Genomic DNA, 27,403 nt, shown 5'->3' on the forward strand with positions numbered 1-27,403 from the left:
TTATATAAAAAAAACACGAAAATTTTATTATTTCTTGATGATAGAAAAGTTTTAAGCTAAAAAATGGGAATTTAATTGCTATCAACGATGTTTTCATATAGAAAATAATTAAACAGATAAGATGAAATTGATGTTATAAAGGTCATACAAGAAGAAAATGTATTGAAGTTTATTATTTAAGCAACAGTTACAATTTAAAAAAACAAAATTATGCGCCGATATATAAATTTTTAAAATTACTTTTTAAAGTTATTATTCTGTTATTGTTTCTACGAAAAAGAAAAAGATTGAAATCTCTTCGGCTTTACAAAAGTCCCCCCGCGAAGTCTCCAGATAATTGACTCGTTAGCGCGCGAAGAACCCTATGGATGAAATTGTATTTGTGACGTCAATGCCAATCTTACAATTAAACACAAAAGTTGCGTGTCATTTTGTCTCGTAAGATTGTGCAATACGAAATGATGCGTATGGTAATAGGATTTACGCAACCCAGTACTTTGCGGGGGCTTTTTTATCCCGAGGTGCCAAAGAGCTCTTTGCTCTCTATTTTACTAAAGATGACCGTGAACGAGAGAAATGAAAGCGAAGCACATTTTAATCGCTTCTTTATACGTAAATGATATTACGAGCGGATGAAAAATAAACGAAAACAGATAGAATGCATCATTCTCCGAGCGAGAGAATGCGAGGGGAAAGAGTCAACTTCCGCGCGTTGGCGATCAATCGAGCCTCAAACATTCTTCGAGTTATCTCGCGTGGCGTCGAGGAGCGGCGCGAGGAGTCATTATCATATTGCCAAGGTCGGCAACGTCTTGGACATCAATTGGCGGAGTCTCTGAGAGAGAGTGAGAAGAAGGATTTCGCGCGTTATCGCGCGAGTTAAGATCGCGTCGCGATTCGCGCTTGTTATCACGGCCACCACTGTGCGTGTCTTCGCATTTCCGTTATCGGGAACAGAAACATACGGTGGTCGCATGATTCGCTCGATGTATAAATTTCGCACACTTGATAAAGAATCCTGCGTCAAATCGCCGTCCATCGAATATTGATTCGTTTTCTTGCGACGGGTCTTTATCGGCCGCAAATACAGATAAATATAGAATAAATATAGAAATATATAGGATATATAGAGAATATCAATTTTTCGAGATAATTGAAAAAATACATTTTGATACAAAGACGATTCACGCTTCTTGAAGGGTCAAGGAATGAAGTACTAATTGTAAGATTTCGAGCAATCAAGAAAGATAATAATTTCATCTGTGAAAGAAACAGAGAAAAAGTAAAAAAATTACATTAATAAAAATTGATTAAACAATTAATATAATTTTTCGATATAAAATTATATATATTTATATTTGGGAAAAAAATTTTATATATAATTACATATAATAAGATTTATTTATATTATCATTTATATGTTATTATATCAAGATATTTTTAAATCAACTTCATATCGAATTTTGCAGAATTATATTAGATTTTTTCGAGTATACTCGATATTTTTGCATAATTCGATGGTGTTATCAATATTTTGATATAATTATATGTAAATAATAGTATTAAATAGATTTTATTATACATAATTTATATTTAGATGTAATTATATCTACACAATTATATAAATTAGATAAACTTTTTTCCCAGGTATTTGAAATTATCGAAATAATATTGTGCGTGATGCGATTGCACACAATAGATGATATGTTAACAATGTAAAGAGAAAAAATTGTTAGATTCAAGACTAAAAAAATATGAAAAATGATAGATTATCCAACAGTTTCTCTTCTTCGTTATTAAAATGACTTAACATTAATTCGACATAAATATAAATTGAAAAAGGCAACAATCAATATCTCTTATTATTTATTTATGGGTAAGTCAGGTTTGTCAGGCGCAACAATAACTACTTCATTAAGCATTCCTCTTTTGATATCGGACACCGGAAACAGATAGGTAGGCTCGGATAACCATATTATAGCACAATAAACTCTGATATTCCGCTAATTAATCGCATTGTTAAAGGTTTACGAATTATTATTGCGCTCTCGTAGCGAAACGTTTCTGCGAGATGATCAATAATATCGTCGACGGTTTCGCTCGATTTCGCTGTTATGCCTATTTTCGTGCTAGCATTCTTTGATATAATTATCAGTATCTTTATTACGTAATTATGTTAATGTGCGAGAACTGAAAAACGCGTCTAAAAAAGTCTCTTAATGTGCCGTATTAATTAGTGATCCTGTCGAGGATTGTGAACTGAACACGACTTGTGATGCGTCGAAATATAAAATGTCCTCGAAAAAAGATAGAATTAAGAAAAGATTTAAGTTTTATAAACTTGAGAGTCAAAATTCACGTTTATTTACGTTGTACTACGCGAGAATATAAATATCGTCCGAAATCGTTGTTGAAAACGTCAAGTATATTCTTTTAAAATCGCGAACAAGATTATTATTTTATACATTTCGCGTTTCTTATTTTTTTTCTTCCCATTCTGTGGCTCATGGCGTGTTTCTGGGCTCGCTGCTAGAGACGCTGAGAAATGATATAATCTTATTAAAATGCACATACCGCTATTAATAAAATTTTCATGTGGCTAGACACGCGGCCGGTTCGTGCAACTTGCTACCGGGTCGGTAAGACTTAAAGGAGAGCGAACGATATTGCTCGGAATGAAGCACGAATCGATATTACGGAATAAAGCGAGCAAGTCGGCCGATGAACTGGCCCGTGTCCAATCGAGAGAGAACTTCAACTTCTTGTTCGTGACAAACATACGTGTGGTCAAAGCACGAAGATATAATATCGACCATAATTTAAAAACTAATTAAAGAGTCTCAACTGAATTAGTAAACATTTGACTGGAAAAAATTGCTTGACAATAATTTAATTCAACTTTTCTTTTTTTATTTTTATATTTCGTATTTAATTAATTATTATGAATTATTAAGAATTATAATAATTATAGAATAAACATAAAGATAAAAAAATAGTTGAATAGTTGAATAGTTGAATAAAACTTTTGTCAAGCCACTAAAAAATGATCGACCTTTTTACTAACTTGATTTAATTATTATAATTAATCGTGTCTAAAAAATAACTGCCACGATCGCGTTTTTGTGTTTTATATACATAGACTAGTACACATAATATTAAGTATATATTAGTTATACAATTTATCTTTATTAGTTCATAGCTATTTCTCGATCAGGAAACAATAGCCACAATATAATAAGTTTTGACGTAGGATATTTTATTACATTTATTGAATTTGTCTTTCCTAATTTTCGGTCAGTTATTGGTCTGGAAATAATGACTACAATAACTCCAACTAGGCATAAACTAGTTATCATTTACCGGACTAATTTCCAGCTAATTTTGAAAATGCTTTTTTATAACAGCATCATTTATTATCAAATAAAATTATAATAGCTAGTCATCTAATGTTTCCAGTTTATCTAAACAGAAGTTTTTAACTTGTCGTAAACTTTCAGTTTACTGTTGAGTAAATTCAAAATGGTAAAAAAGCTAGTTGAATTTTTTTCTATTCGGATAATTCTTATCTTTAACTGTACACAAATGAGCTGGCAGGGATGCAATCTCTGGGACGATTTGATAATCCCTTCTCCTCGTATAATTTATCGGTAAAGTTGATAGAACTTGTATTCAACTGCGTTTCATTCATTCTTGGAATGAAAATTTATTCTTTGTGTGAATGTAGATAATTCGCGGTTGTTGGTCTTATAAAATCTCTTTTATATATCTCTTTAATATATAGATAAATTATTTATCTTGATACGTGTATTTTTTCTCAGTAATAATTAAAGATTAAGTTGATTTATATTATTAATGAAGATAAATTGTGTAAAAGATATACGATATATGATTTTTCAATTTTTATTTTTCATATTTTATGTTGAAAGTATTGTATGAAGAGACAATTTAAAAAATTGGAAAAATTATTCTCTGATCTATTAGGTTTTTGTTTTTTTTAATTAACATGATTACAAAATCATAATTAATATTTATTATTAACAATAAATATTTTTTATCTATACAACATTTTCATATATTAAAGAAAATTCTTTTCTTTGTTACAATTGGAAATTCATAAATGACATTTTATGCTTATCTAGTCTCTTGAAAGATTAATCTTTAATGACGATACGATAGATTAATCTTTAATGACGATACGAATGTGTAGGAAATTACCATCCATATATCAAACGTCAGGCAAAGGTCAGGCTTTACCTGCATATTTCGCATCCCTTCGCTTTACCTGCCTGGGTCATGGATGCCGAAATATTGTCGGATAAACCTGTCTATTGTAAGAGAAAATTCATTGATAGAGACTCATCAAATTTTTCTGTTATATCCATAGAAATCGATTCAAAGAACCTTCGAGGCTATACTTCCAAACCATTGTCATTTGCCTTTCAAGTATATCTTTCTGAATCATTTATCAGGTTCCGGTTCGAGTACATATCAGAATATCACAATCTATCTTGTGTATCCTATTACAAGCATGAGGATAAAATTTGTTTATGGCATAATATTTTCCTTCGTAAGGAGATTGACTCGCAAAAAGTCCTGGAAAGCAATCTGCGTTCCTCCTCCTCCCAAATTTCTTACCTCTTTCCGCAATCTCTTCCCGGCGATTTCGTTCTTTTCGAGTCGAAGTATGAGCGATTCGCTCGCGTCACGAGAATAAGGACGTCCCGGGATTTACCTGCGTTGTCGAGGATCGATTAGGAGCGTGCTCCGTCCTGCCTCCGCGCGCTGCGCCGCGCTTGGATTCCGCTCCGGTTGTCGGCGATTGTTCGCGCGCCGGAAAGCGGCCAGGAATCGGCCAGGAGTTCTTCCCGTGAGACGCTCGTTATCTCCTTCCGGTCGCTTTCTTTCGCTGCTTCGGATCGAGGGTGCCCTCGTACCGGCTCGTTGTATCACCGAGGAACGTGACGTGCGCTTCTCCGTATCACCTCGTCGTAACTGGCGGATTTTCACTATGACGACGTATTACGAGACCACAGACGACGATCAGTAACGTAACTAGAATCATGCGAAGACGGTCTTGAGAATCTTGAGTGCATTCTTCTTTTCCGTCTTAATTTTCTCCCTCCTTTTTACACACATAAGCTTGTTATTATATTGCAATGTAATTATGTTTCTAGTCAATCAAGAGATATTTCGGATCTCTGAGTGTTTCCTAATTAATTTAAATTGGATCGTTCCTCGATAAAAATGTCACGAAATTGATTACATTTAAGTTACAAACTAAATAAATACAATTTTATTTTTCGCAGAAATTTTCCAAAATTAAAGTCAATTAAATTCGTGGACGATCGAAATATAAAAGGAATATAAATATAAATATGAATCTATTGAGTATAAATCTGAGAAAAAGAAGAAAATCTATCATGTGTTCTTACGAGTAAGATACAACGAAATAAATTTTTATGAATTATTCCGAGAATATTTGCTCCGATAAAGTGCCTTGTATATTTCACATTTTGCATTCCTTCGCTTTTAGATTGAAGAATCGCCATATCTTTTCAATGAAATAGTCTTTCGAGCGATTCGCGTACGCACTGAATCATCATTGGTCGTTCAATCGCCCAAGTTGTCCACGAACATCTGCGTTATGAAAACGCGCTATTATATGCACATATATTAATATATAATTCTACATCTTTTTATTACAAAATCTCAGTTTTGAAGAGTGATTTTTAAATATCTGCTGAGTATCGTAAAATTGGAAAAAAGTAAAGTGTATAATTAATTCCCAAATTTGTCAAGAAATTTATAATTTATCCCATTACTAGAAAATATATCCACACATGTACATAAAATCGTGCGTACATAAAAATATGTAATTTTGAAAAATTTGAGAGAAATTAACATTGATAAAGATGTGAAATGGGGCGGAAGTAAAATCACAAAAATAAAGATCGCAAGATCTTCGAAAATTAAAAAATGCCATGGAATTGAAAGAAATCTTGGACATGATTTTTTAGATGCAAATTATGGGAACAGGCGCTAGGTACAGCAATGCGTTCCTAATCACAACGGCGCACGCGCCGGAGGAGCTGCCTTATCAACCGAGATGACGTCGTGGCTCGCCTTAACGGAACCCGAGACCCGAGGAGTCGTCGCGTAAAGATGCCGGGGAACACCCTGCGGACGGACGATCATCGTCGTGTGTGATCGTTTAAGTCTCGCGAGTTCCCGAGGAGTGCTCGAGCCACTTGAGAGCCCAATTGGCGAATCGGTAAGTTGTCGATCGATCGTGTTTCGATAAATCAACTGCGTACTTTCCTAACGTGAGTGACAGGAAATCGTCAGATCAGATACGGCGCGAACCGAGCAATTTGGTGATCCATGTTCTCCGTGTTGATTCGATGCGTTCGATGATGATGTAGGAAGTAATACACGAAAACACTAATAAGGGGAATAAAGTGAAGGGAACAGGGATGAAATGTTGAGAGAAGGTGATGAAGAAATTTGGAAAGTGATACTTTTTATACTAATGCAGGAATTTCGATCACGCTATAATTGTTATTTTTTATATTTTTTTTTTCTCTCGACAACCTCATGATATTTAATAATATCATAAAACTATAAAAAACAGCTGTTCATAATATTATTGACAGAGTAGGATAATTAATAAGATAAAAGAATTTTTTATAGTTAATATTAGTTATTTGAGGATTTTGAAATGTTTGAGATCTTAAATACAAGTTTAATACATAATGGTATACGTCAATTAAGTTAATATCATGTTCTGCAAATCAGCAGATTTAACAAAAATTTTTCCAATTATTTGAAAATTTGCTTGTATGTAATGAATATTTTATATTACAATACTTGAAATAGAATTTTAAATAAGCGAAAAAGAGTAATTTGCTCACAATTTATAAAATACATTTAAATAAGACAATTATTCACATAAGATAATGTTGATTTATAATCATATTTCCTAAGAGATTACAATTTATAGCGATTTGAATTCGTGAATTCTATAGGATTTGCTGACTTATATATTTACATATTTTTTAAAGAGCATAGATCTTTGATTTTAATTATTCTATAATTAAATATATTATAAATAATTATCTAATAATAATAGTTGTAATATTGAAAGTCGATAGTTTTCAATTCTTAAATCTATAAACTATTTATTTGACAATATTAATTTTTTTTCAAACCCATTAAAAAATTTTTGAATAAGAAAATCTAGACAAAATTTTTGTGGTTAAACTGTTTTTAAAATTGATTACTTAAATAATATTTTGTTTTACATAATCAGCAAATAATTATGCGTTATTTTATATATTCATACAAATTATTCACATGCTTTTAACATTATATAAGTTATTCATATTCATTTGATATTATAATTAAATATCGTGTAATATTATATTGATATTTTTAATTATTAATAATAATTAATTATTGAATATCTAATGAAGACATTTATTTAATGCAATTTACAGAACTATTATAGAAAGAATAATTTTATTACAAGGACGGATTATATAATTGTTACAATATATATAAATCAAGCATAGAAATTACAGATTCATGTATTTTTATTTGTTAATTGCAATTTTTGATTTTATTTTTAAAATTTGAACGATTTACTTGAAGAATATTGTTTTTATCGGATGTTTAATCCACTTTGCTATTATTTTGAAAATAAATATTGTTCATAGCGCGTGTCTCTCTTTTTGCTTTCGAACGAACATTTTAACATTTACGATTAATAATCCTTTTTGTAGAAAATGTCATATTCATAGTATTCATATAAATATATAACTGCATTTGTGTATATCTCATTATTGTTTTCCTGTTACTGACGTTGGCGAGAATAAAAAACATCACAATGTTGACATCACTTCAGTTGAACGACAACGAACTTCTCTCTCTCTCTTTCTATCTCTCTTTAAGAGACGTCATGAGTGACGTCAAACATTTGGAAAATCGATTAAGTTTGTATAGGCTCGTCCCAATTTTCCGAATGAAAGCTGCTCCTTAGCAAAAACATGTAAGATTTTCGGAGGGTAAAGAAAATAATGGGATTTATTTTCTTATCTATTTTTATACATGATATATCTTAAAATTATCGGACATCCTTTTAATAGCAGATTCTATGGTTAGTTTGGAGGAAAAGCAAAAATATCGAAGCGTCAATAATTTCCGGGTTATAAGCGATTAAAAAAAAGATTTGAACAAATTAAACTTTAAAGTTAAAAGATTAATGGAGCCATTATTCTTCAATTAATATGGAATGGAATTTATTTTAATAGAATTTTAATCTGAAATTTAGTTATAAGGATATATAGCGGAAAAAATTAAAAATTTGTAAAAAATGATCTTTTTGACATTTTTTATAAGGACAAATCATCTTCAAATTAGGCAGAGAATCTATTATTAAAAGGACATGTTTTCGATCATGTTTTGGGATATTTTATGTATCTTAACATATATAACAAAAATTTTTCTTATAATATATTTATATGCTCTATTTTTTAATTTCAAGAGAAAAAAATAAATAAAGATACATAATTAATCATATTCTATATTAATATTCTATATCAGAAAATCGCACGCATAGATCTTTAGTTCAGAACAATTTAAAATATGCATATAGAAAAACAGAATGTTAACAGAAAGAGCGCTAATTTGAAAAAAAAGAAATGTTAATTATACCGATTGTCTAATTATATTGTTAGAGCAAGCTAGTTACAGTTTTGTGTATAGTAGTTGGTGCAAAAGTATGCTTCGCATGTACATACATCGCGATCTCAGAGTCTCGCGTGTCGGTGCAATTAAGCTGAGGTGAACGATGAACTATAATAAACCGCACCTGTTCGTTACTAATTACAGTCGGTGATAATTAGAGATCGATACAAGATGAAGCGATAAGCGAAATGAGATTTACCTTTCGATAGTGGCTTTCATTCGCCTTCGAAGCGAAAACTTGACAATTAAACAATTAAACGTGTGACGGAAATAAGTACATAAAATACTACAGATTTAGGATTGATAATGAATCTTGCGTTCTCTTATTCTGTAAATTATCTTAATTTCGCAGATTTTTGTTTCTTCATTTATTATTCCAAAAGATTTTTTTATTTTTGACAGATTTTTTATTTTTGCATTTTCCAGATTTTTACTTGATTTTGTAATTATTTAAATTTACAGTTCGATTTTTTTTCTATCTTTAAAGTCAGCAACTTTGCGATCTCACAGAAACTCTCAGGATCTATTCAGTCTCGGAGAATCTTATGATTTTTGCAGCTCTTGATTCCGCGCGTTGTTGATTATATTAATTTATGATTCACTCAATAGTTTTCGATTTAGCCAATTTACTTTTGTTTCTATACAGGATGTCATATTTGTAATGTGTACATTTGATGATTTAATATCACGCTTTTCTTGCAAAAATATTAAATTTTTTTAACAACAATAATAATTAAGATATAGATAATACTTTAATATATTTTGTTTAATTTATTAACTGACAAGTAAACATTCGATTTTTATAAATCAAACTATAGAAATGTAAATAAATAGCAAAAATTAATAATTAAAAATGGATTCTATATTAATAGAATCCATTTCAATTTTTGAAACATTCTTGTTGCAATAGTTAGCGATAAAATTTTTTAAATTGTGGAAAAAATATAATAATCATTAAATTTTAATGGAAAAATGCCTTCAGTTTTCAATAAAAGAAAGAATGTCACTCTATTTACCAGCTGTTCCCATTCTCGAAACTCTTTATATATCTAATTTCAGGGAAAGAATTTAATGCAAAATTAAAATATATAAATTTCTAGTTAAAACATATTTTTCTTATTACACTAGGCAATACAAGTCGTTTTCTGGAATTGTTGTTTAACGAATAAAAGGAACGTGTATTTTTCGCGAGCTTGTAACGTGTACCAGATCGTACCAGAACGTGTACATTTTAAACATTTATTCTGCGCTTTATTCATTTTTTATTTACGGATACTACAAACTTATTACGGATACTACAAACGTCCGGTGCGACGAAGATACCCAGGGGTCGCGTTACACTCGAGTTCCGAAAAAAAAAGGAAATCAGAAGGAAGGAAGTAAAGATAGGATTAACAAAGTCTCGCACATAAAGTTTTTACGAAGACGAGATCGAAGCTCATTTGTAACTTGTAAATTATAACATGGATCTTTTATGCGCCGTACACATTTCGGTCGGATGCCGGGTCACCGGGGGACGGGTGTCTATCCTCAGAGAGTGGAAAGGAGACTTCGACCCGCCCTTTCGAAATGTCAAAGGTTAGCGCGCAAGTCACATTGGCGTATCCCTGGAAGCAATCCCGTGCGAATCCAACGGCGTTGTTTTTGCTCGTTCGTGGACGATAATTCTACTACTATTCGCGAGAAACCAAAACAAGTTGGAAAAAGCTTACATCTCTTTAGAAAATATTGAAACGCGAGCTCTCCAAATCGATCGTACGCTCTAAAAATTCATTTGTTGGGGGGAGGATTATATTTATATTTATCAATGAAATGGATAAACGATGATGATGAGACGGACATTTCTGTCAACGTTACGCAGAAATGCATAATTCATGATAAAAATTTCCATTCGAAAATCAAGCTTACAATAAAATTCAGTCGAACGTTGATCGTAAATCCATATATATATAGTCGATGCTAATAAAGGCGTCAGAGAGAGACCGAAAATATTTGAATCTTGCATAAAAAATTGCATAATGCATTTCCAACAGTCGTATAAATACATAAATATATCATTCTTATTTTCTTATAAATACATAAATACATCATTCTTAGATTCTTATTTTATTCAGAGATAAAAACGTCTCTCCATGTCTGTTGGCATTAATAATAATAATAATAATAATAATAATAATAATAATAATAATAATCTTAACGATCCATCCCGTCATCGATGCGTTCAGAGCCCTTTTGGTATTTTCGTGGGCAATTATTACATTAATATCGTAACCCGACATATTCGATCACATATACACACACATACACACAGTTGCACTTTTTCTTCGTGTCTCGAAAGGTCAAATGTTAAAGCAGCAAGAGTTACCCGGTGCTTTCTAGCTATTCTATTGAATTCCGAAATTCCTATCCCGTTGTCTAGTCGACGAAAAGGAAAGACAGATATTCGCAACATCTTTGGGAGAAGCGTTAATTAAAGATACCGTCCGAAAATGAAAAACACAGCTTCTTTGTATCTCGCGAATTTTCTCTCAGTCGCTTGATACATTTAATTCTTTATAGAAGCGAAGAAGAGTGAAACAATGTGCTTCTTGGCGCCGGATATTACGATTAGGATTAAGGTTCTTTTGATCTTTTATAGAATAAAGTCTCCTTTTATTATACACTACTTATCCTTTTATTATACTATTATATTATGTGTGTCTAAAATATTATATTTAAAAATATCTTTAAAATCTACCACAAATATCGTTTTAATACTAAATTCTTTAATTAGTTTAACTTTTTTTAGGAATTTTTTTGCAATTTTTTTCTATTGTTTATCATGGTGATTAAGCTTTAAATTAAAATTTTATGAGAGTAAATTTCATCTGAATTTTATACCACAGTATAGTTTCGTTTAATCTTTCGAGTCTATAAAGTTTATGAAAAATCTCTCTTTCTCAATCATTAATAACTCGAAAATGATTGATATCTCCACATTTCCGCTAAAGAAAAATCATCTCCAGAAATATAATTACAAATACATTGTTGTACGTTCCATGTCTGTCTCGAATTGGATCTAATTCGAATGAATAATATAATAAATCATACTGTTATCGTTATTAACGTTATCCAAGTAAAAATATGTTTTGCAGAAACGAATTCTTTGCTAGCGAGACTTTTCCAAGAAAATACTTGATCCGAGAGGAACGGGTCACAAGGGGGAAATATCTTCCGCGCGAGAATTGCGATATGCAGGTGACAGGATCGACTGTTTACGAAGCTTTCAGCTGGCCCAGACACAGCGGCGCGTCGATAAAATACGGATTAAACGACATTTTCACGTTATCGCGCGATGCACTCGTTTGTAAGCGCATCGTTTCTTGGCACTTAAGTGCACTCTACCATTAATCTCATCTTCATTGGAGAATCTAAACGGACCCGCGATCTCTTCAACATCTTCTTACAATTAGATCCGTGCCAGCTGAGTGAAACGTATTGACTTTGTTTCCAAAATTTTGTGGCTGAAAAATTATGTACAATTGTATCAACTATTATCCGAATATAATAATATACAGCAAATCCAAGTTAGGTTCTGCATTTCTGTGACAAAATTTTATGTATTTTAAACATAAATTTTTTTTAGAATAGAGAATTATATTTTAAACATAAATTTTTTTTAGAATAGAGAATATCTAGGGATCAAAGCTTGCTCGTCAGCTCCATAATGTGCGACAAAATTTAAAACAGAATTCTATTTAAAATTTTATGTGTTGTATATGGAAAATATTTGAAGACGAAAAATACTAAAAATAAAACAGATTTAATTTTTTAATATATATTGGCATTATCTGAACTCTTTTTCTTTATAAATTATTGCAAATATCAATCGATTATCGTGATGTTGACTTCAGACAAATGACTTCAGATAAATGAGTTGGTTAGGATTTTTAAATTTTTCAAGATTCCTTTGAGAAAACGACTTCAAAGGCACATCTATCGAGATACACGAAGCAGAACATGACGTTGTTCTCGCGTACCAAGCGACTATCTGATTTGTGGCGTTTGACATTTTTTCGTAAGTCCGCGTTTGAAAAATCGAAGGATTGTCAATCGCGAAACGTACCGGAGACGTGCTCTTCTTTGAGAATAAACGAGGATGATGATCCTTGCCCACCGTGTCCTTCATTCAGGGAGGATTCACCACCTCCTTGTCCCAAGCAACCAACGTGGCCTTGCCCGGACACGGGTAACGTTGGAAATTTTCACATACTTGGAATATTTCGAACTTTTCTACATATTTCGAACTTTTGCGATAAATTTTTATATTCTTGAAATATCGTGAATCTGATGGTGCCCCAAGATTTAGATGCAGTGAGATTAGAATTGCGAATGATGATTTAATATCAAAATGGAAAATAAAGATAGAAGATAGAAATAGAATTATACGTATACAGAAGGAGATAGAATTATATATGCATCATCTGAAAGAGAGAAAAGAGAAAATGTTAGATTTATTACAATACAAAGAAATTGCTTTTTAAATTATTTATTATTTATTATTACGTATATAAACACAAAAGATGATATCGATAATATTGTTTTTTCTTTGAAACATCATGCATGATGCAAAATTATTTATTAAACTTTAAACGAAAATCAAATTTAATTATTCACCTTATTATTTATTTATTTATTATTTTTTCTATATTATATTCCTATAGTTTCAAACAAATTTTTAATATTTATATATTGTAAAATTTAAAATATATGTAATACAATGAATTTTATTAATAATAATTTAAAAAATTATAAATGAAAAATGGTCCGTACGATAAAATCAAATCTAAAATTAGTAAAAGGCTTTATGGACCAAGTAATAGGTGTAAAGTATGCGAAAGTATAGATTATTACAAAATCATATGATGGCACATGTATAATCATTTATTTAATGTGACAAACGCTGCGTTTCGATCCACATCGGATCCTTTTCAATGTCTGATAACGAAGTAATAACGATCGACATGGAAATACAAGTCAAAACGTAAAAACACGATAATAATATATACATGGGTTTCGGAAACGCAAAAACGCGAGAAATGTATTGTTTACAAAGTCAAGGGGTGAGCAGCGCATTTCTTTGGTTATATTGCGGATTTAATTATTAGCGATTTTTCTTTTCGGTTTTTCTTTATGTTACTTCGATCATGAATATTATGTTGCGCTTTTATTTAATTAAAATTTTGAATTGTCCGTTATGTCGCATATCTGCTTTCGACTCTCTTGACTTTGTAAACAATACATTTCTCGCGTTTTTGCGTTTCCGAAACTCATGTATATATTATTATCGTGTTTTTACGTTTTGACTTGTATTTCCATGTCGATCGTTATTACTTCGTTATCAGACATTGAAAAGGATCCGATGTGGATCGAAACGCAGCGTTTGTCACATTAAATAAATGATTATACATGTGCCATCATATGATTTTGTAATAATCTATACTTTCGCATACTTTACACCTATTGCTTGGTCCATAAAGCCTTTTACTAATTTTAAATAATTTAAAACTAATTAAATTTGTTTTAGCACATTCTTTATATTTAATTATCTCATGTAAATAATCCATAAAATGCAATGGATAATATATGAATTCAATTATGACAAATGCAGTTTAACTTTCGCCCGAGAAATTGCTAATCGCTTATGCAATAAACAATAAACAATACCGATTGTGAATTATAGATCCGCGCAAGCTCGTTTTTTGGCGAATGCTGTCCCTCTTCGTTGCGTTGCCTTTGATAGTGATCGTGTCGGCGATTACTTATACACGGGAGAAAGAGAAGGCGAAGCAACCAAGAGAACCGTTTCTGGATCTCCCATACATGTGTCGTCGGACTAAGGTTCTGTTCAACATTATTTATTAACACTATCCATAGAAACGGAACTTGAGAAAAATCTTGTAATCATTGTTGCAAACATCAAAATTCACATAAATATTGCATTATTTTTCGAATTAATCTGCAGCCGATTTTACGAATGAGAATTTAGTTATTGGAAAATAACGACAATAGATATTTTCGTAAATTTATCAAATTCTCTATCATGTTTAAGTCATCTATTTTTCTGCAGGTTACTTATAAAAATTATATTACAGATCACATTCATCAAAAGATGATTTATTGTTTCTCTCTAATAGATAATTTATTATTTCTCTGTTGCTTAACTTTTGACGAAATAGATTAAAATTTAGATTTTGCAAGAAACTTAATCGACGTAAATTTTTTATTTACTCATTCATGTTTATGCATTGTAGTAGTTTATTACACGCTTTCAATAGCTAGACCTATTTTCTTGGTCGTCTCTGTTATCGATTAAAGAAGACCCACGATTTCATTGACTTACTCTAATTCCTTCATACATTTTAGATTTTATACTTCTTACTGTACGAATATTTCGTGAAATTTTCAAACAAGAAAACGACAGAGAAACAATAGTATGATCTTTCACTTCTAGAGATGTAAATAGATCCATTTTTCTCAACTCCATTAATTTTCTATGACAAGCTTATGTACTTCTATCGTTGTGACTTTTTAATATTTTAAAAATTAATTCATGTATCTGAAAAATTAATTTATCCTCTCGGAAAATCAGGAAATTATTATCGATTGCCATCCGAAAGTTTACGCAGTAGATAATAAATTTAGTTTAATGTACAAAATATAATTTTACCCTCAAATATTTGATTCGCAAATATTAGATCGGTATAGTTTAGAAATTTGCATTCATTTTTATTTTTATTTCTTTTTCATTTCTCTCAACAGCCATTTCCTTGGGGCGATGGCAATCACACGCTTTTTCATAATCCCGTGAAAAATCCAGTGCCACCGCATGGTTATGAAGTCGAGGATCCGAATGAAATGCCTTACAAGAAAACGGGCAATTAGTCGAAATGATCCTGCATGATCCTGCCAGTGACAGCTGGAAATAGGGACGAGAGGAATATGATGACTTGTCTGTTCGACATATGGTAGTCGATTTAATTTTTAATTAATCTTCGTTATCTGCAAGAGAATGAAAAAAAAAGAAAAATAGAAAGAAGATAGAAAGATTATATGAAATATTAAAGCTGAAAGATTATGTGAAATATTAAATCTACATATAAACATGTCTCTTAGTTGAATAAAAGCGCAGTTAGATATTATTTTTTAGTATATAATTCAAAATTGTTTATTTATTTGAAATTATTATAAAAAATAGTTGCTTGAAGCTTCGCTACATAAAAGTCTCAAAATAAAAAGGTCTCTGAAAACATGTTATTTGTCTGAATATTATTGCTTTTTCTGTTATATTCGTATAAATCATTTTTCCGAATACTTTTTCTAAACGAATAAATTATTAGACGACAATCTTTCGATTTTTAAAGTTTCGAAAGATATACATACAGGGGGTCAGGGCAATTTCTTCCTAAAAAAAAAGCTCTTGTAGCTTACCTCGAGAGCTTTTTAAAACACTAATAAAGTATTTTTTCATCGAGTACTTTTCGAGTTATGAGGCTTGAAATAATTTCTTAATTTTTACATAAACCATAAAATATCTAATAAAATGTTCATTTTTCGATTATCTTTAATACTTTTATGTACAAAATAATGAGAGGAATCAATTGGTGTAAAGAAAACACATAATTGTTTCGAAGAAAAAATATGTAATTGTTAATTACAAATTAAAATATTAAAATTAAGAGATTATTTCAAGCCTTATAACTCGAAAAGTACTCGATAAAAGAATACTTTATTATAGTGTTTTGAAAAGCTCTCGAGGTAAGCTACAAGAGCTTTTTTTGGGAAGAGATTGCCCTGTCACTGTGTATATAGCGAAAAAAAGTCGTTCGGAAAAATCACAGAGATGGAACTTAATCTCGAAATGAGGTACATTTCGCGAGATATATTTTCGAGATATATACATATCTGAAATGAGAGAAAACGAGCGGCGACACAGACGTTCTCGAAAGGGTAAAGTGGAGACGATTGTGCGCGCCGTTTTCGATCTCGCCTCCTCGCGCGGAGGGGGGAGGTTATTAGCTGGCTGGAGGGAGAAGATCGCGAGTGGGACGCAGCTGGTCTCGCGCCTTCTTGGTTGTTCAGGGACGATCAATAGACCGGGAGAGGTGGAGGCGGAGGAGGCGACCGCGACGGTGTGTCCGGGCAGTGGCGAGTTAAATCACCCCGGCGTCACATTTCTATTATCTAATCTCCGGTCTCGCGTCTCTATTATCTATAGGAACGATCCGCTCCCCCTCGATTTCGCGTGTCCGATACAGGGTTCGCGGCAGTTGGACGGAATTGCTGTCGCGTCCAAATCTCCTCACGATTCGTCATTTGGAAGATGCGCGGACGAAATCAACATGTATGATCGTATTTTTGTTTATATCTTTTATCGTGAATCGTACAACTGCTAGACATATTCTTTTTAACACACTCGTGCCATTATAGAGAATTATTGAGAATTCTCTACAAAGGTTTTCTTATATTTATCATATAATCTCTCTTTTTATTTGATATTTATATCTACATTTGTGTATTTTTCTCGTTATTTTTTACCAATATAGGAATTTTATATATAAATTTATATTTAAATTTTTTATTCGAAACCATACAATATGTGATATTTCTCGATGCATACAATAAACAATTCGTAAATCTTTTAATGATTGATAAAACTAAGAAATTTTCCTTTTTTCCTAGCTGTCAAAAATTTATATTTAAATTTTTTATTCGAAATCATACAATTATATGACATTTCTCGATGCATACAATAAACAATTCTTAAACCTTTTAATGATTGATAAAACTAAGGAATTTTCCTCTTTTCGTAGCTGTCAAAAATTTATATTTAAATTTTTTATTCGAAACCATACAATTATATGACATTTCTCGATGCATACAATAAACAACTCTTAAATCTTTTAATGATTCATAAAACTAAGGAATTTTCCTCTTTTCCTAGCTGTCAAAAATTTATATTTAAATTTTTTATTCGAAACCATACAATTATATGACATTTCTCGATGCATACAATAAACAATTCTTAAATCTTTTAATGATTAATAAAACTAAGGAATTTTTCTAGCTGTCAAAAATTCCATGTATGTAACTCGTCATACAACACCCTCGTAGAGTACGCTCGTGAAATAACACATGTTGGTTGATCAGCGCCGTTTAATTTACGGTCCTGTCCGCGTGAGCTCTCGTCGCGGGGATACTACGAGCTCCTCCGATTGGCCGGCGACGATTTCGCGGGTTCGACGAGTCGCGCCGCGCGACGTGATCGCGCCTCCAATCGAGCAATCTCCGTCGGGTCAGTTGGTGGCAGCGCGTCGCCGCGTTCGTGTGCGTGTCTCTCGAGGTGTCATCCCTCACCCTGTCGTCGACGTGTCGCTAATAATCGCGATCTCGCCATGTTTCCCATTGTGACATCGCTCGTGTATTCGATGTTGTTTTTACCTTCTTTCCTACATCGATAATTTATAAATTAAATTTAGAAACCTCTCCGTCTTTCTCTCTCTTTCGAGAGTGACATTCGACGTGTTCTTTTTTTGTTAATCGGATCGAGGGGAATCTGCAATGTAAAAAAAAGCGCCGAACAACTCAACAAAAAATTACGATATTATTTTTATCTTGCATGTTTTTTTTAATTCCTAATATTAGGCTTCGGTAAATACTTGAGTTTTATGTTGTTACGATATCGGTTTTCTCGGCTTTGAAAAAGAAATAACTTTGCAATAAACATCGTAAGACAACAGCACACATTTTTTTCTATTGTCTATTTAAGCAACTCTTCTTTGACAAAAGGAGCAGAGAGTTTGATTGATGGAAGCTGTATTATTGTACCGTGTCATCGAGTCTGATAAATAATGTTTAAAATCATGTACAGAGATTTTCCTTTACGCGAAAAGCAACGAACGGAGCAAACTTAAGTATTGATTGAAGGATTAATTATTGTTCAGTGAGCGTGATTGAAAGTTTTCGCGAGGAAAATATGCGTATTTTCGCACAATTTCTATCAAGCGAATATCGCATCTAATCGGAATACAAAAGAGAGATTCAACAGGAGACTTGAAAATATTTCTTCCGGAAACTACGTCGCATATTAAATGGTATGTTTGACATTTTATCATTCATACTGTTTCCGATTATCTGTACTAAATAAGAATGTATATATATCTGTGCGAGATTTATAAATTAAATTCCCGGATGTATGTATAAAAGCGGATTTTATTCAATCACATCAGTCATTAATTTCCTTGGCTCCACGTAAAGTTTAGGTTTGCTCGAGGTTGATGTGCGTATAAATAAACATTTCGCTCGTTTCGCTTCTTGTTTCTATCTGCACGTTTCGCGCTTAAACGAATAAACAATCGACAATTATTATGGAATGATATTTTTTCATGTAATAATCTCTCGTGGTAGAAATATGAAAATATTAAAAATGGAGTTTTATTAATTTGTATGATTGTAGATGATATAGATATCGATTTCCTTTCTCTTACGCATAATAATATTTTTTTTTGTTCAATATTATATATATAAAATTTTTGTTATTTTTTCATTTTGCTATCAATTGTGCATTTATATATCTCGAGATGCATCTTGACATTGTTTACCGATATTGATAAATATTGCAATTATTTGTGGGAAATAAATTGAAATCCTTTATATTCTCCAATTATTTATTATTCAATTGCGATATATTTTTCGAACTGTTAATGGCTACTTTTAACTATGACATAAACACCGAAGTATTTCCGGCATGGCAAGCATCGAGAAGGATGCGATATAGCAATTCGCTCAGAAGAGCATAGTTTGTGATACAATGGACGTGGCTTGTATGCCACGATAGGTATTTCATAAATATACAGCGATTGCTATCGTAGAATCTAATTTATTGGTAGAGAACTTGTTGTAATAATGAAAAATTGAATATAATAATGAAACTCTCCTCTTTTTACTGTGATTCTATAATATTATTGATAATATTATAAATTTTTGTACGATTAATAATGAAAGAATATCGTTAGCTAATAAAATGTTAAATACAAATTATGTAAATGTTAAATATAAAAATCAATTAAGAGATATTCGATTAAGAAAAGATGAAAAAATTGTTTCAATAATAAATTGTAACAATAATATTATAATTTCGCTTTTAATTTATTACATTAAGTGGTAACATTTTTATACGAAAATATGATAAGAGAAAAAAATTATTTTTTCATATCATGTTATATTTTCTTTATTTATTAAATTTTCGTTTTTCCGTTTTTTTTTTCAAATACTGTCACTATTATTAAGATTTTATCAAGATCTTGTTCATTCAGAAAAGAGCAAGAAATCACACTATTATTTATATAACATATGTATAACTTAATATTTTTGTATTTAAATCGCGATAATGAAAAGATATTTTTCTTTCTATTATTACAGAAAATTTCACCTGCTAACATAAAATGGAGTCATCACTTGCGATTCCCATTGAGAGAAATCTCTCGAGATGTTACGAAGACGTCGAACGCGACTTCGGCGTCCGGTATCCTTGAAGGAGAGATGCACTTTGCGAAGATGCACGGGTGATAGAGGACAGGCTCCGATAAAATGTTGATCAAGGAGTATCGTATACCGCTACCTCTTACGGTAGAGGAGTATCGAATCGCTCAGCTGTATATGATAGCGGTAATTATCACATTAACATTAAATTACGAATAATAGTTTTGCGTTGATCTGTATTTAAAAAAAAATTCAGAATTCAGTAATCAATTTACGGGATCCACTTACATTTTTTATAAATCTAGCAAAATCACTTGGATAATGATCTGACAAGTAGATGAACTACAAAAAATCGCTAAAAATGTTCTTTTTAGTTAAAGTTGTAAATCCCTTTTTTTTAATTTTCTAATTTACTATTTTTTACAAAATTTTCCTATACAAAACACGGTTGATTTATGTGATTTATTATGAGGATTTATTATGATGATTTATTATGAGGAGAAAGAAATCGAACAGTATTAGATATCAATTATATCAACAGATTGTTCTACGATTGGTTCTAACATGCGAGTTTTTTTACGTCTCCCTCGTATATCATCTTTTCAATAATATTATTTTCATCTTACAATTATATTCTGTACGTTTATTCTATTTTTTACTTCCATTCACGTTTTTTTAGTGTGCAAGGAAAGGGGGTTTTTTTCTCCTAATAAAGATACATATTTTTTTTACATGATCGAGAGGGCGATCGGATGTAAATGATCAGTATAACAGTTATATACGTTCGTATATCACGCAGAAAAAATCGCGGGAGGAGAGCAAAGGTGCTGGCAGCGGCGTGGAGATAATCGAGAACGAGCCGTACAAGAATGGTCCAGGCGGTGACGGCCAATACACGCACAAGATCTATCACGTGGGCAGTCATCTACCGGGGTGGTTTAAGAGCTTGCTACCCAAGTCGGCGCTGATCACCAAGGAAGAGGCATGGAACGCCTATCCGTACACTAAGACTCGCTACACGTGTCCGTTTGTAGAAAAGTTCTCCGTCGAGATAGAGACCTACTATTTCGCGGACAATGGTCATCAGGAGAATGTCTTCAATCTTAGCGGCAGTGATTACAGAAACAGGATCGTAGGTAAAGAAAAGATTAGATTAGATCGATCGACATTGTTAATTAAGTTTTATATCTAAACCTAAAAAAGAGCGTTGCGATATTTTTCAATGATAAACATTTGTTGTCAAATTCTTGGATGATTACCAAATAAATGATTATTTACATTTCTTATTTATCGGTACTAAAGTTTGAGCGTCAATTTTCTGATCATTATAGACAAATATTTAACGTCATCTCTTAAGAAAGTTATGTGATGAATCATCAATTTTATTATTCTCGATTAAATCCGCCGTTTATTTGTTCTGATAAGATTTGATCGACATCGTCAAGGATCAACCTTACGGGGTCGATTATATGAAGGAAGAAGATCCTAAGTTGTACGTGTCGGAAAAGACAGGAAGAGGCCCACTGGAGGACACATGGCTGGTCGATTATTGGGCCGATGTGGAAGTATAAATCTCTTCTTTCTCTCTTACCTCTCTTTCTCTCTTTCTTTCTTTCATCTTTTTCGAAAAATTTACACCTTTCTCTGCTTATGTAGTCTCACCGTTGATACATTAGCGATTTTCTCGCCGTTTAGGGAAAGCAACAGCCAACGCCATCGGGCAAGTCACTAATGTGCGCGTACAAGCTATGCCGAGTAGAGTTCCGTTATTGGGGCATGCAAACGAAATTAGAAAAGTTCATACACGACGTAGGTTAGTACCGTAATATGCTCACCTCTCTGCCCTTTCTCGCTCTTTGGATGCCGGACAATGTAAAATTTAAGTAGATTTTAATACGATTAATCTTCTATAAGAGGGAAATTATTTCTTCGCCAAGTCTTTCCCTCTCTCTCTCTCTCATACAATTTAGAAAGGATTATTTCCTAAAAAAATAAAATTATCTCGAAGACCATATGTTCTCTACTTTTTTTAATAAAAGAATTGAGAGAACTTTAACTTTACCAAATAAATATGTATTTTTCTTTGTAATATTAAATATTAAGTACAATTTCATTAAATGTATATAAAATGTTTAAAAAATCATGCATTTTGTGTCACAAGAATTATACATACATTAATTAAGAGCTTTTGTACCGAAGCACCAATATAACTATACAAATATTATTTTTAGTTAATTTGGAGAATTATAATCGAATCTTGATTTCAATTTTATACATAATTATAAATTCATATTTATTATATTTTATATATAATTTTTTATTGAATATTTTTAATATTACAAAGAAAAATTATAAAACGCAATAATATTATGCCACAATTTGCTAAAAAAAATTGCAATCTCTGATACAGTCTATACATTGTAATTTATATATTGATTCATTTTTCACTTTTTTATGAATAATAATGAATTAAATTTGATCAATTTAACTTGAAAAATTCACGCAAAAAGTCCGGCAACTAAAGAATTAAATCTTTCGATCATGACTATTAAAGAATGTTTTTAAATTTAAAGCTTTAGAGCCAAATAAATTATCGTTTAAGTATTCATTAAAAAATAAGTCAATTATTAGAACTATACAATTTTATTCTTGATTGTCTATGTCTAATTTTTTGAAATTGTGATGTCATCACGATATTTTAATTTAAATAATTTAGATTTTAGAAGGCCAATCTGTGTCGGTCTAAACACATTCGAAAAAATAAAGATTAAGAAAATTTATTGGAATAATTTGACAATTTACTTTCTAAGTAATATAATTCAAAACGAACCATTTATTTATTGATTTGCTATTACTCTCGGCTTTACGCACACCGAGAACGTTGCCTCCGAGAGCTCCCCGCAACACAGGAGGTCGTGATCGAAAGGGTTAATTTTAACCGGCGCATCCATGCGTTCGTGCGTGAGACGTATTAAGGTCGGTTCCAGCTCTGCGGAAGACGATGGTGCGGGCGCACAGACAAGCCTGGGCCTGGCAGGACGAGTGGAACGGTCTGACGATGGAGGATATTAGGGAGATCGAACGGCAGACGCAGCTGGCGTTGCAGCGCAAAATGGGGCTCGGCGAATCGACGGACGAGGAGCTCGAGGAGAACGAGAATCGAGAGAGAACGACTGCGACGACGACGATGACGACAACGACGACGACACCGGCAACTCCGGTGACGGCAAACGCATCAATGACGTCGCCGGATTCAGATGTTGCCAAGACATTGGCGGCCACCCTGGGCAGCATTGAAAAGGAGGAGGCGCAGAGTCCACTATCCTTCAGGAAGCCATCCGACATTCCTATCATAAATACGGCGGCCAGCTCCGAAAACGAAATCAGTCCTGAAGACTCACCGGTTGACCTTAATGAGATCAAGTAAGATTATTCAATTAGCTTCGCACATTTGTTTTATGATAAAATGTTGTTTCTATGGTTGCGTCAACATTTCGTTTCTGAAATAGTCATTTAACAGTGAACTTAACAGTGAATTTTTTTAGACAATTGTTTTTGGTTATTTTAAACAGTGACAAATTCAGTAACAATATATAAAAATATATAGGATGTCTGATAAATGGCTGTATAGAGATGATTTTATATAGGAAAAAACAAGCAAGGAGTTTAAATAAAATTTTCCTTTGACTATTAAATGATTGGATTTTCGAAAAAAATAAGTTTGGTAATCTGTTTAATTATTATCTTTATAGTTTTTTTTCTGCGTTTATTGACTAATAAGATATTCGTTACGTGTAATTTTAAAATTTGTGTATTTATATGATACTGATTATTTCATGTATCAAGCATTATAATCGCCCGTTTTTCATTACTCTTTTGAAATGATACGATATAATTGTCAGAATCCACCAATATACTTCTGTTATTAGTAATATGAGATAATCAGCTCAGCTGCAGCAACTAAAGGGTTGTTAATTTTTGATAACACAATGACATAAGTGATGGTTATTGTCATTTACGTGGATGTATAATGTTATTATATTATTAGAATTATAAATTAAGCCAAAATTAATTAAGAGTGAGTTACGTTACAGAACTGCGACTAGCGATGCGAAGAAAGAATGGAGAAGGAGTAACTTGCACTCGCCGAATTCAAACAAGAACTTTGACATTCAAATCGCAAACTGGAGGATGGAAAGCATCGTCAGAGAATCCGAATCCGGTAGCGATGACGAGTTCTTCGATTGTCAAGGTAAAACTATTATTCCGCGCGCGCATGCGTGTAGCATGCCTGTGATAATCTAGAAAGAGAAGCATTTGACACACGATTCATCATAAATGAATGATAGCCGAATAGTAATTTTGCGGCACACTGCTTTCCGTTGTAACAAGTTTTAATACATTTATACAAACAATTTTAAGACAATACAAAGAAGAGAGAAATATTATTCAAGAGATTTAAATTTTCACACACGGATATATTTCAAAGCAATCAAATATTTGAATATCAGGCATCGATCCATGTTACATAATTATTTAATGTAGAAAATAAGTAATAATTTTGAGAAAATTGTTATAAGAAGGAATATCGATTATAAATTCATCAAATGATTCATCATTTAAAGATCTCTTATAAATATGTGGTATATATTAAATTATAATATAAATAACTCCTTTATATTGAAAAAATTTTTTACAATTTATGTTTGATGATATTTTAATGTGAAATTAATGGATTTTATGATATGTAATGCTTATTAATAATTTATATGAAAGAAGTGTGTTCTGCGAGATAATACATAGATAACTGAAACTAGACAGGACAGCATGTGCTGCGTTTTTATGTGTTATCCTCTTTGTTTTTTATGTCGCATCCCATACCGCAGCTGGGTTCATTATACCTGTTATACGCAAAGGTAGGATACGTAGAGCGATTAAGTAGTAAACGCGAGATAAATTGCGAAAGGACATCATTCCATATATTGAGGATATATCTGCAGAATGAATAAACCTTAAAATGTGAGAAACATAGACAATGCGACAAATCGGATTGTTTGGATATGAAATATAAATGCATATGAAATTTGCATATTTCGATTAACAATTAGAATCGAGCATGTAATTAGAATCCATGAAAGATTCGCACATATGGCATGAGGCAGCATGGCTCTATTCGTAGTAAAAAAATTAATTTAGCGGCTAACAAATCGATTCGTTTTGTATACATTAGATAGAGTTTTGCATATTGTATCAAATAGAATAACATACGACTTCTATATAATCTAGAATTCGAATTTCATCGTATTTTAAAAAATTCGATTTTTATCGTAAATTATATTTTATATATAGTGAATAATTTATATACATATTGTATTTTTTATAAAATTGTTATTTTTTTAATATAGATACGCTCTTTAAGATATTGTATTGAGTAGATTGTTGAATATTGTTAATTCATATTTTATTACGAAAGTCCTATTTCGCGATTAATCGGAGAGACGCATTGCATAAGCAGCGTTAACGTTTCTGATTATACAGAGGACTTTGAAGATAGCTCTTCATTAGCTAAATGGAGTTCTTTGGATCTTCTAGCAGAAGGGGACGACACGACTGTGCGAACACCGCCTGCGGCAAACGATCAAGGTTAATATATTTAAAAAAATCTTTGTAATTTATAATTTTAATTATTGAATTTTTTTTAATAATAAATAGAATATTACGTGAAATATGTTTTCTAGCTATTCTTAACGGTCCTTATATATAACGTTTAATATATATATAAGGCGACTGGAGTCTCATATTGTCTCATCTTTCTTTTAATATTTTACAGAAGATACAATATTTTCGCCTTCATATCTGCAGCGTGTCGCTAGCGAGAGAAATAATAAGAGACTGCAGATCCGCACCTCGACCAGTATTGATGTGTCGTGTCCAACATCCCCTCAACATTCTCCTACGCATCAACCGTGCAAAATTACCGTTCTAATTATTGTAGTGCACGGTGGCAGTGTTTTAGGTAAATAATATACTTTTTTTTAGTAGAAACATGAATATTTATATTTAAATTTGGTTACTATATTTAATTGCAAATCTAAATATAATTTGCATAATTTAAGCAAATTATATTAACTTTCTAATTAATGGATTTTAATATATTTTTATAGATTCTTTATTTTTTATGTAATTTTTATTATATAAACGATAGCACTTTTATATATATGTAAGCCATTTGCAGGATAAAACGATTAACTCTATTTTTAAATTTTTTAAATGGATGGCTCATATATTGAACATATATATCAAATCACGCTTCTGTATTCCAGATGCGAATGTCGATCTAACTGCGAAAAAGTCAGACATAACAACATTCCGCGGAGCTTTCGAATCCGTAATGAGGCAGCATTATCCCAGCATGGTCGGACATGTATCCATTAAATTTGTTGCCTGTCCTTCCATTTGTACCGAAGGTCTTGGAATTTTATCAAGGTAATATTGTATTTAAATGTCATTTCTATTAGAATCAGTTGTAATTTCTATTAGAATCATAATTATTATAATGTAACTATAATAATCTTGTTACATAGTCTGAGTCCGTACAGCTTCGACGTATCGCCTTCATGTATGGATGCGCCGCAAGTTACACACGACACCATCCCGATTGGCGCAATTCCGTTGCTGGCGAGCTCGAGTTCTGATTATCAGGATGCGGTATCGCGTGTAGTGATGGCTGCTAATCAAGTGTATCACGATTTCATCAAGAGCGAAGAGGGTAAAGGCTTCACCGGGCAGATCTGCTTCGTGGGCGACTCAGTAGGCTCTATCCTGACCTATGACGCTCTGAGCAGAACAACGCAGCATTCGAGACACAGTAGCGAGAACAGCATCCTGGAAGGTGGTAGTGGCCAGCAGAGCAATGACAACGGCGGTAATGCCGAAGATGCCAAGCATCTATCCGCGCCATCTCCTAGAAGAAGGTCTTCCGGGTGAGCGACTATGATTACATTGACGATGAAATTTTTCTTTAAGTAACGTTAAAAAAATCAAACAGAAGGGGAATTGGTTTCGTGATTTAACGTCAGAATATTTGATATAATAACGCGAACATAGAATTAACATCCATGATCGAAAGTGTTAATTA

At 32.1% G+C, this 27,403-nt stretch overlaps 3 protein-coding genes and 1 long non-coding RNA gene across 20 annotated transcripts in view; 2 read left to right on the forward strand and 2 right to left on the reverse strand.

Annotated features, from left to right (window-relative positions):
- Positions 1–4,998, reverse strand: part of LOC145972133 (uncharacterized) — a 33,685-nt gene extending 28,687 nt beyond the window's left edge. The window contains exon 1 of one of the 2 annotated variants that reach the window (XM_083100423.1): positions 4,733–4,998. The gene's annotated coding sequence lies outside the window, so the exon portion shown is untranslated. Of the gene's footprint in view, positions 1–4,635; positions 4,655–4,732 lie in introns of those variants that run through there. The other variant, XM_083100424.1, reaches the window with a different exon arrangement.
- Rdgb (retinal degeneration B) overlaps positions 1–27,403 on the forward strand; it is a 73,690-nt gene that overhangs the window by 30,900 nt on the left and 15,387 nt on the right. For 4 of the 15 annotated variants that reach the window (XR_014439069.1, XR_014439067.1, XR_014439068.1 and 1 more), the window contains exons 1-12: positions 18,075–18,878; positions 20,206–20,451; positions 21,065–21,401; positions 21,691–21,830; positions 21,961–22,078; positions 23,253–23,688; positions 24,360–24,517; positions 25,152–25,181; positions 25,804–25,908; positions 26,096–26,281; positions 26,589–26,751; positions 26,850–27,248. Coding sequence is in view for 11 of the 15 variants with exons in the window: in XM_083100435.1 (XP_082956561.1) it covers positions 20,374–20,451; positions 21,065–21,401; positions 21,691–21,830; positions 21,961–22,078; positions 23,253–23,688; positions 24,360–24,517; positions 25,152–25,181; positions 25,804–25,908; positions 26,096–26,281; positions 26,589–26,751; positions 26,850–27,248 (2,150 nt within the window). In the remaining 4 variants the exon portion in view is untranslated. Of the gene's footprint in view, positions 1–6,017; positions 6,272–18,074; positions 18,879–20,205; positions 20,452–21,064; positions 21,402–21,690; positions 21,831–21,960; positions 22,079–23,252; positions 23,689–24,359; positions 24,518–25,151; positions 25,182–25,803; positions 25,909–26,095; positions 26,282–26,588; positions 26,752–26,849; positions 27,249–27,403 lie in introns of those variants that run through there. The other 11 variants (XR_014439070.1, XM_083100437.1, XM_083100427.1 and 8 more) reach the window with 10 other exon arrangements.
- Positions 7,919–9,030, reverse strand: LOC145972415 (uncharacterized). The gene is made up of 3 exons (XR_014439148.1): positions 8,945–9,030; positions 8,750–8,853; positions 7,919–8,033 (listed from the first exon to the last, which is right to left on the reverse strand). It is a non-coding gene; the product is annotated as an uncharacterized LOC145972415 (long non-coding RNA).
- LOC145972136 (cytochrome c oxidase subunit 6A1, mitochondrial-like) lies at positions 12,623–16,028 on the forward strand. 2 transcript variants are annotated; one of them, XM_083100439.1, is made up of 3 exons: positions 12,623–12,802; positions 14,468–14,625; positions 15,547–16,028. In XM_083100439.1, exons 1-3 carry the CDS (start codon positions 12,745–12,747, stop codon positions 15,667–15,669), a joined length of 339 nt encoding a protein of 112 aa, XP_082956565.1. In that variant the 5' UTR covers positions 12,623–12,744; the 3' UTR covers positions 15,670–16,028. The 2 variants fall into 2 exon arrangements, with proteins under 2 accessions (XP_082956565.1, XP_082956564.1); XM_083100438.1 differs by having other exon boundaries at positions 12,623–12,973; positions 15,547–16,026.

The sequence above is a fragment of the Camponotus vicinus genome, unplaced genomic scaffold (genome assembly GCF_025532165.1).
Source record: "Camponotus vicinus isolate PSW18456_S1 unplaced genomic scaffold, iyCamVici1.0 SCAF_5, whole genome shotgun sequence".
NCBI classification, from domain to species: Eukaryota; Metazoa; Arthropoda; class Insecta; order Hymenoptera; family Formicidae; genus Camponotus; species Camponotus vicinus.

Coding starts and splice junctions, on each gene's coding strand:
- LOC145972136 (XM_083100438.1), top strand. CDS start 12,745: ATGACGTTGTTCTCGCGTACCAAGCGACTATCTGATTTGTGGCGTTTG. Junction 12,974..14,467: donor GTGGCCTTGCCCGGACACGG/GTAACGTTGGAA, acceptor TGTGAATTATAG/ATCCGCGCAAGCTCGTTTTT. Junction 14,626..15,546: donor ACATGTGTCGTCGGACTAAG/GTTCTGTTCAAC, acceptor TTCTCTCAACAG/CCATTTCCTTGGGGCGATGG.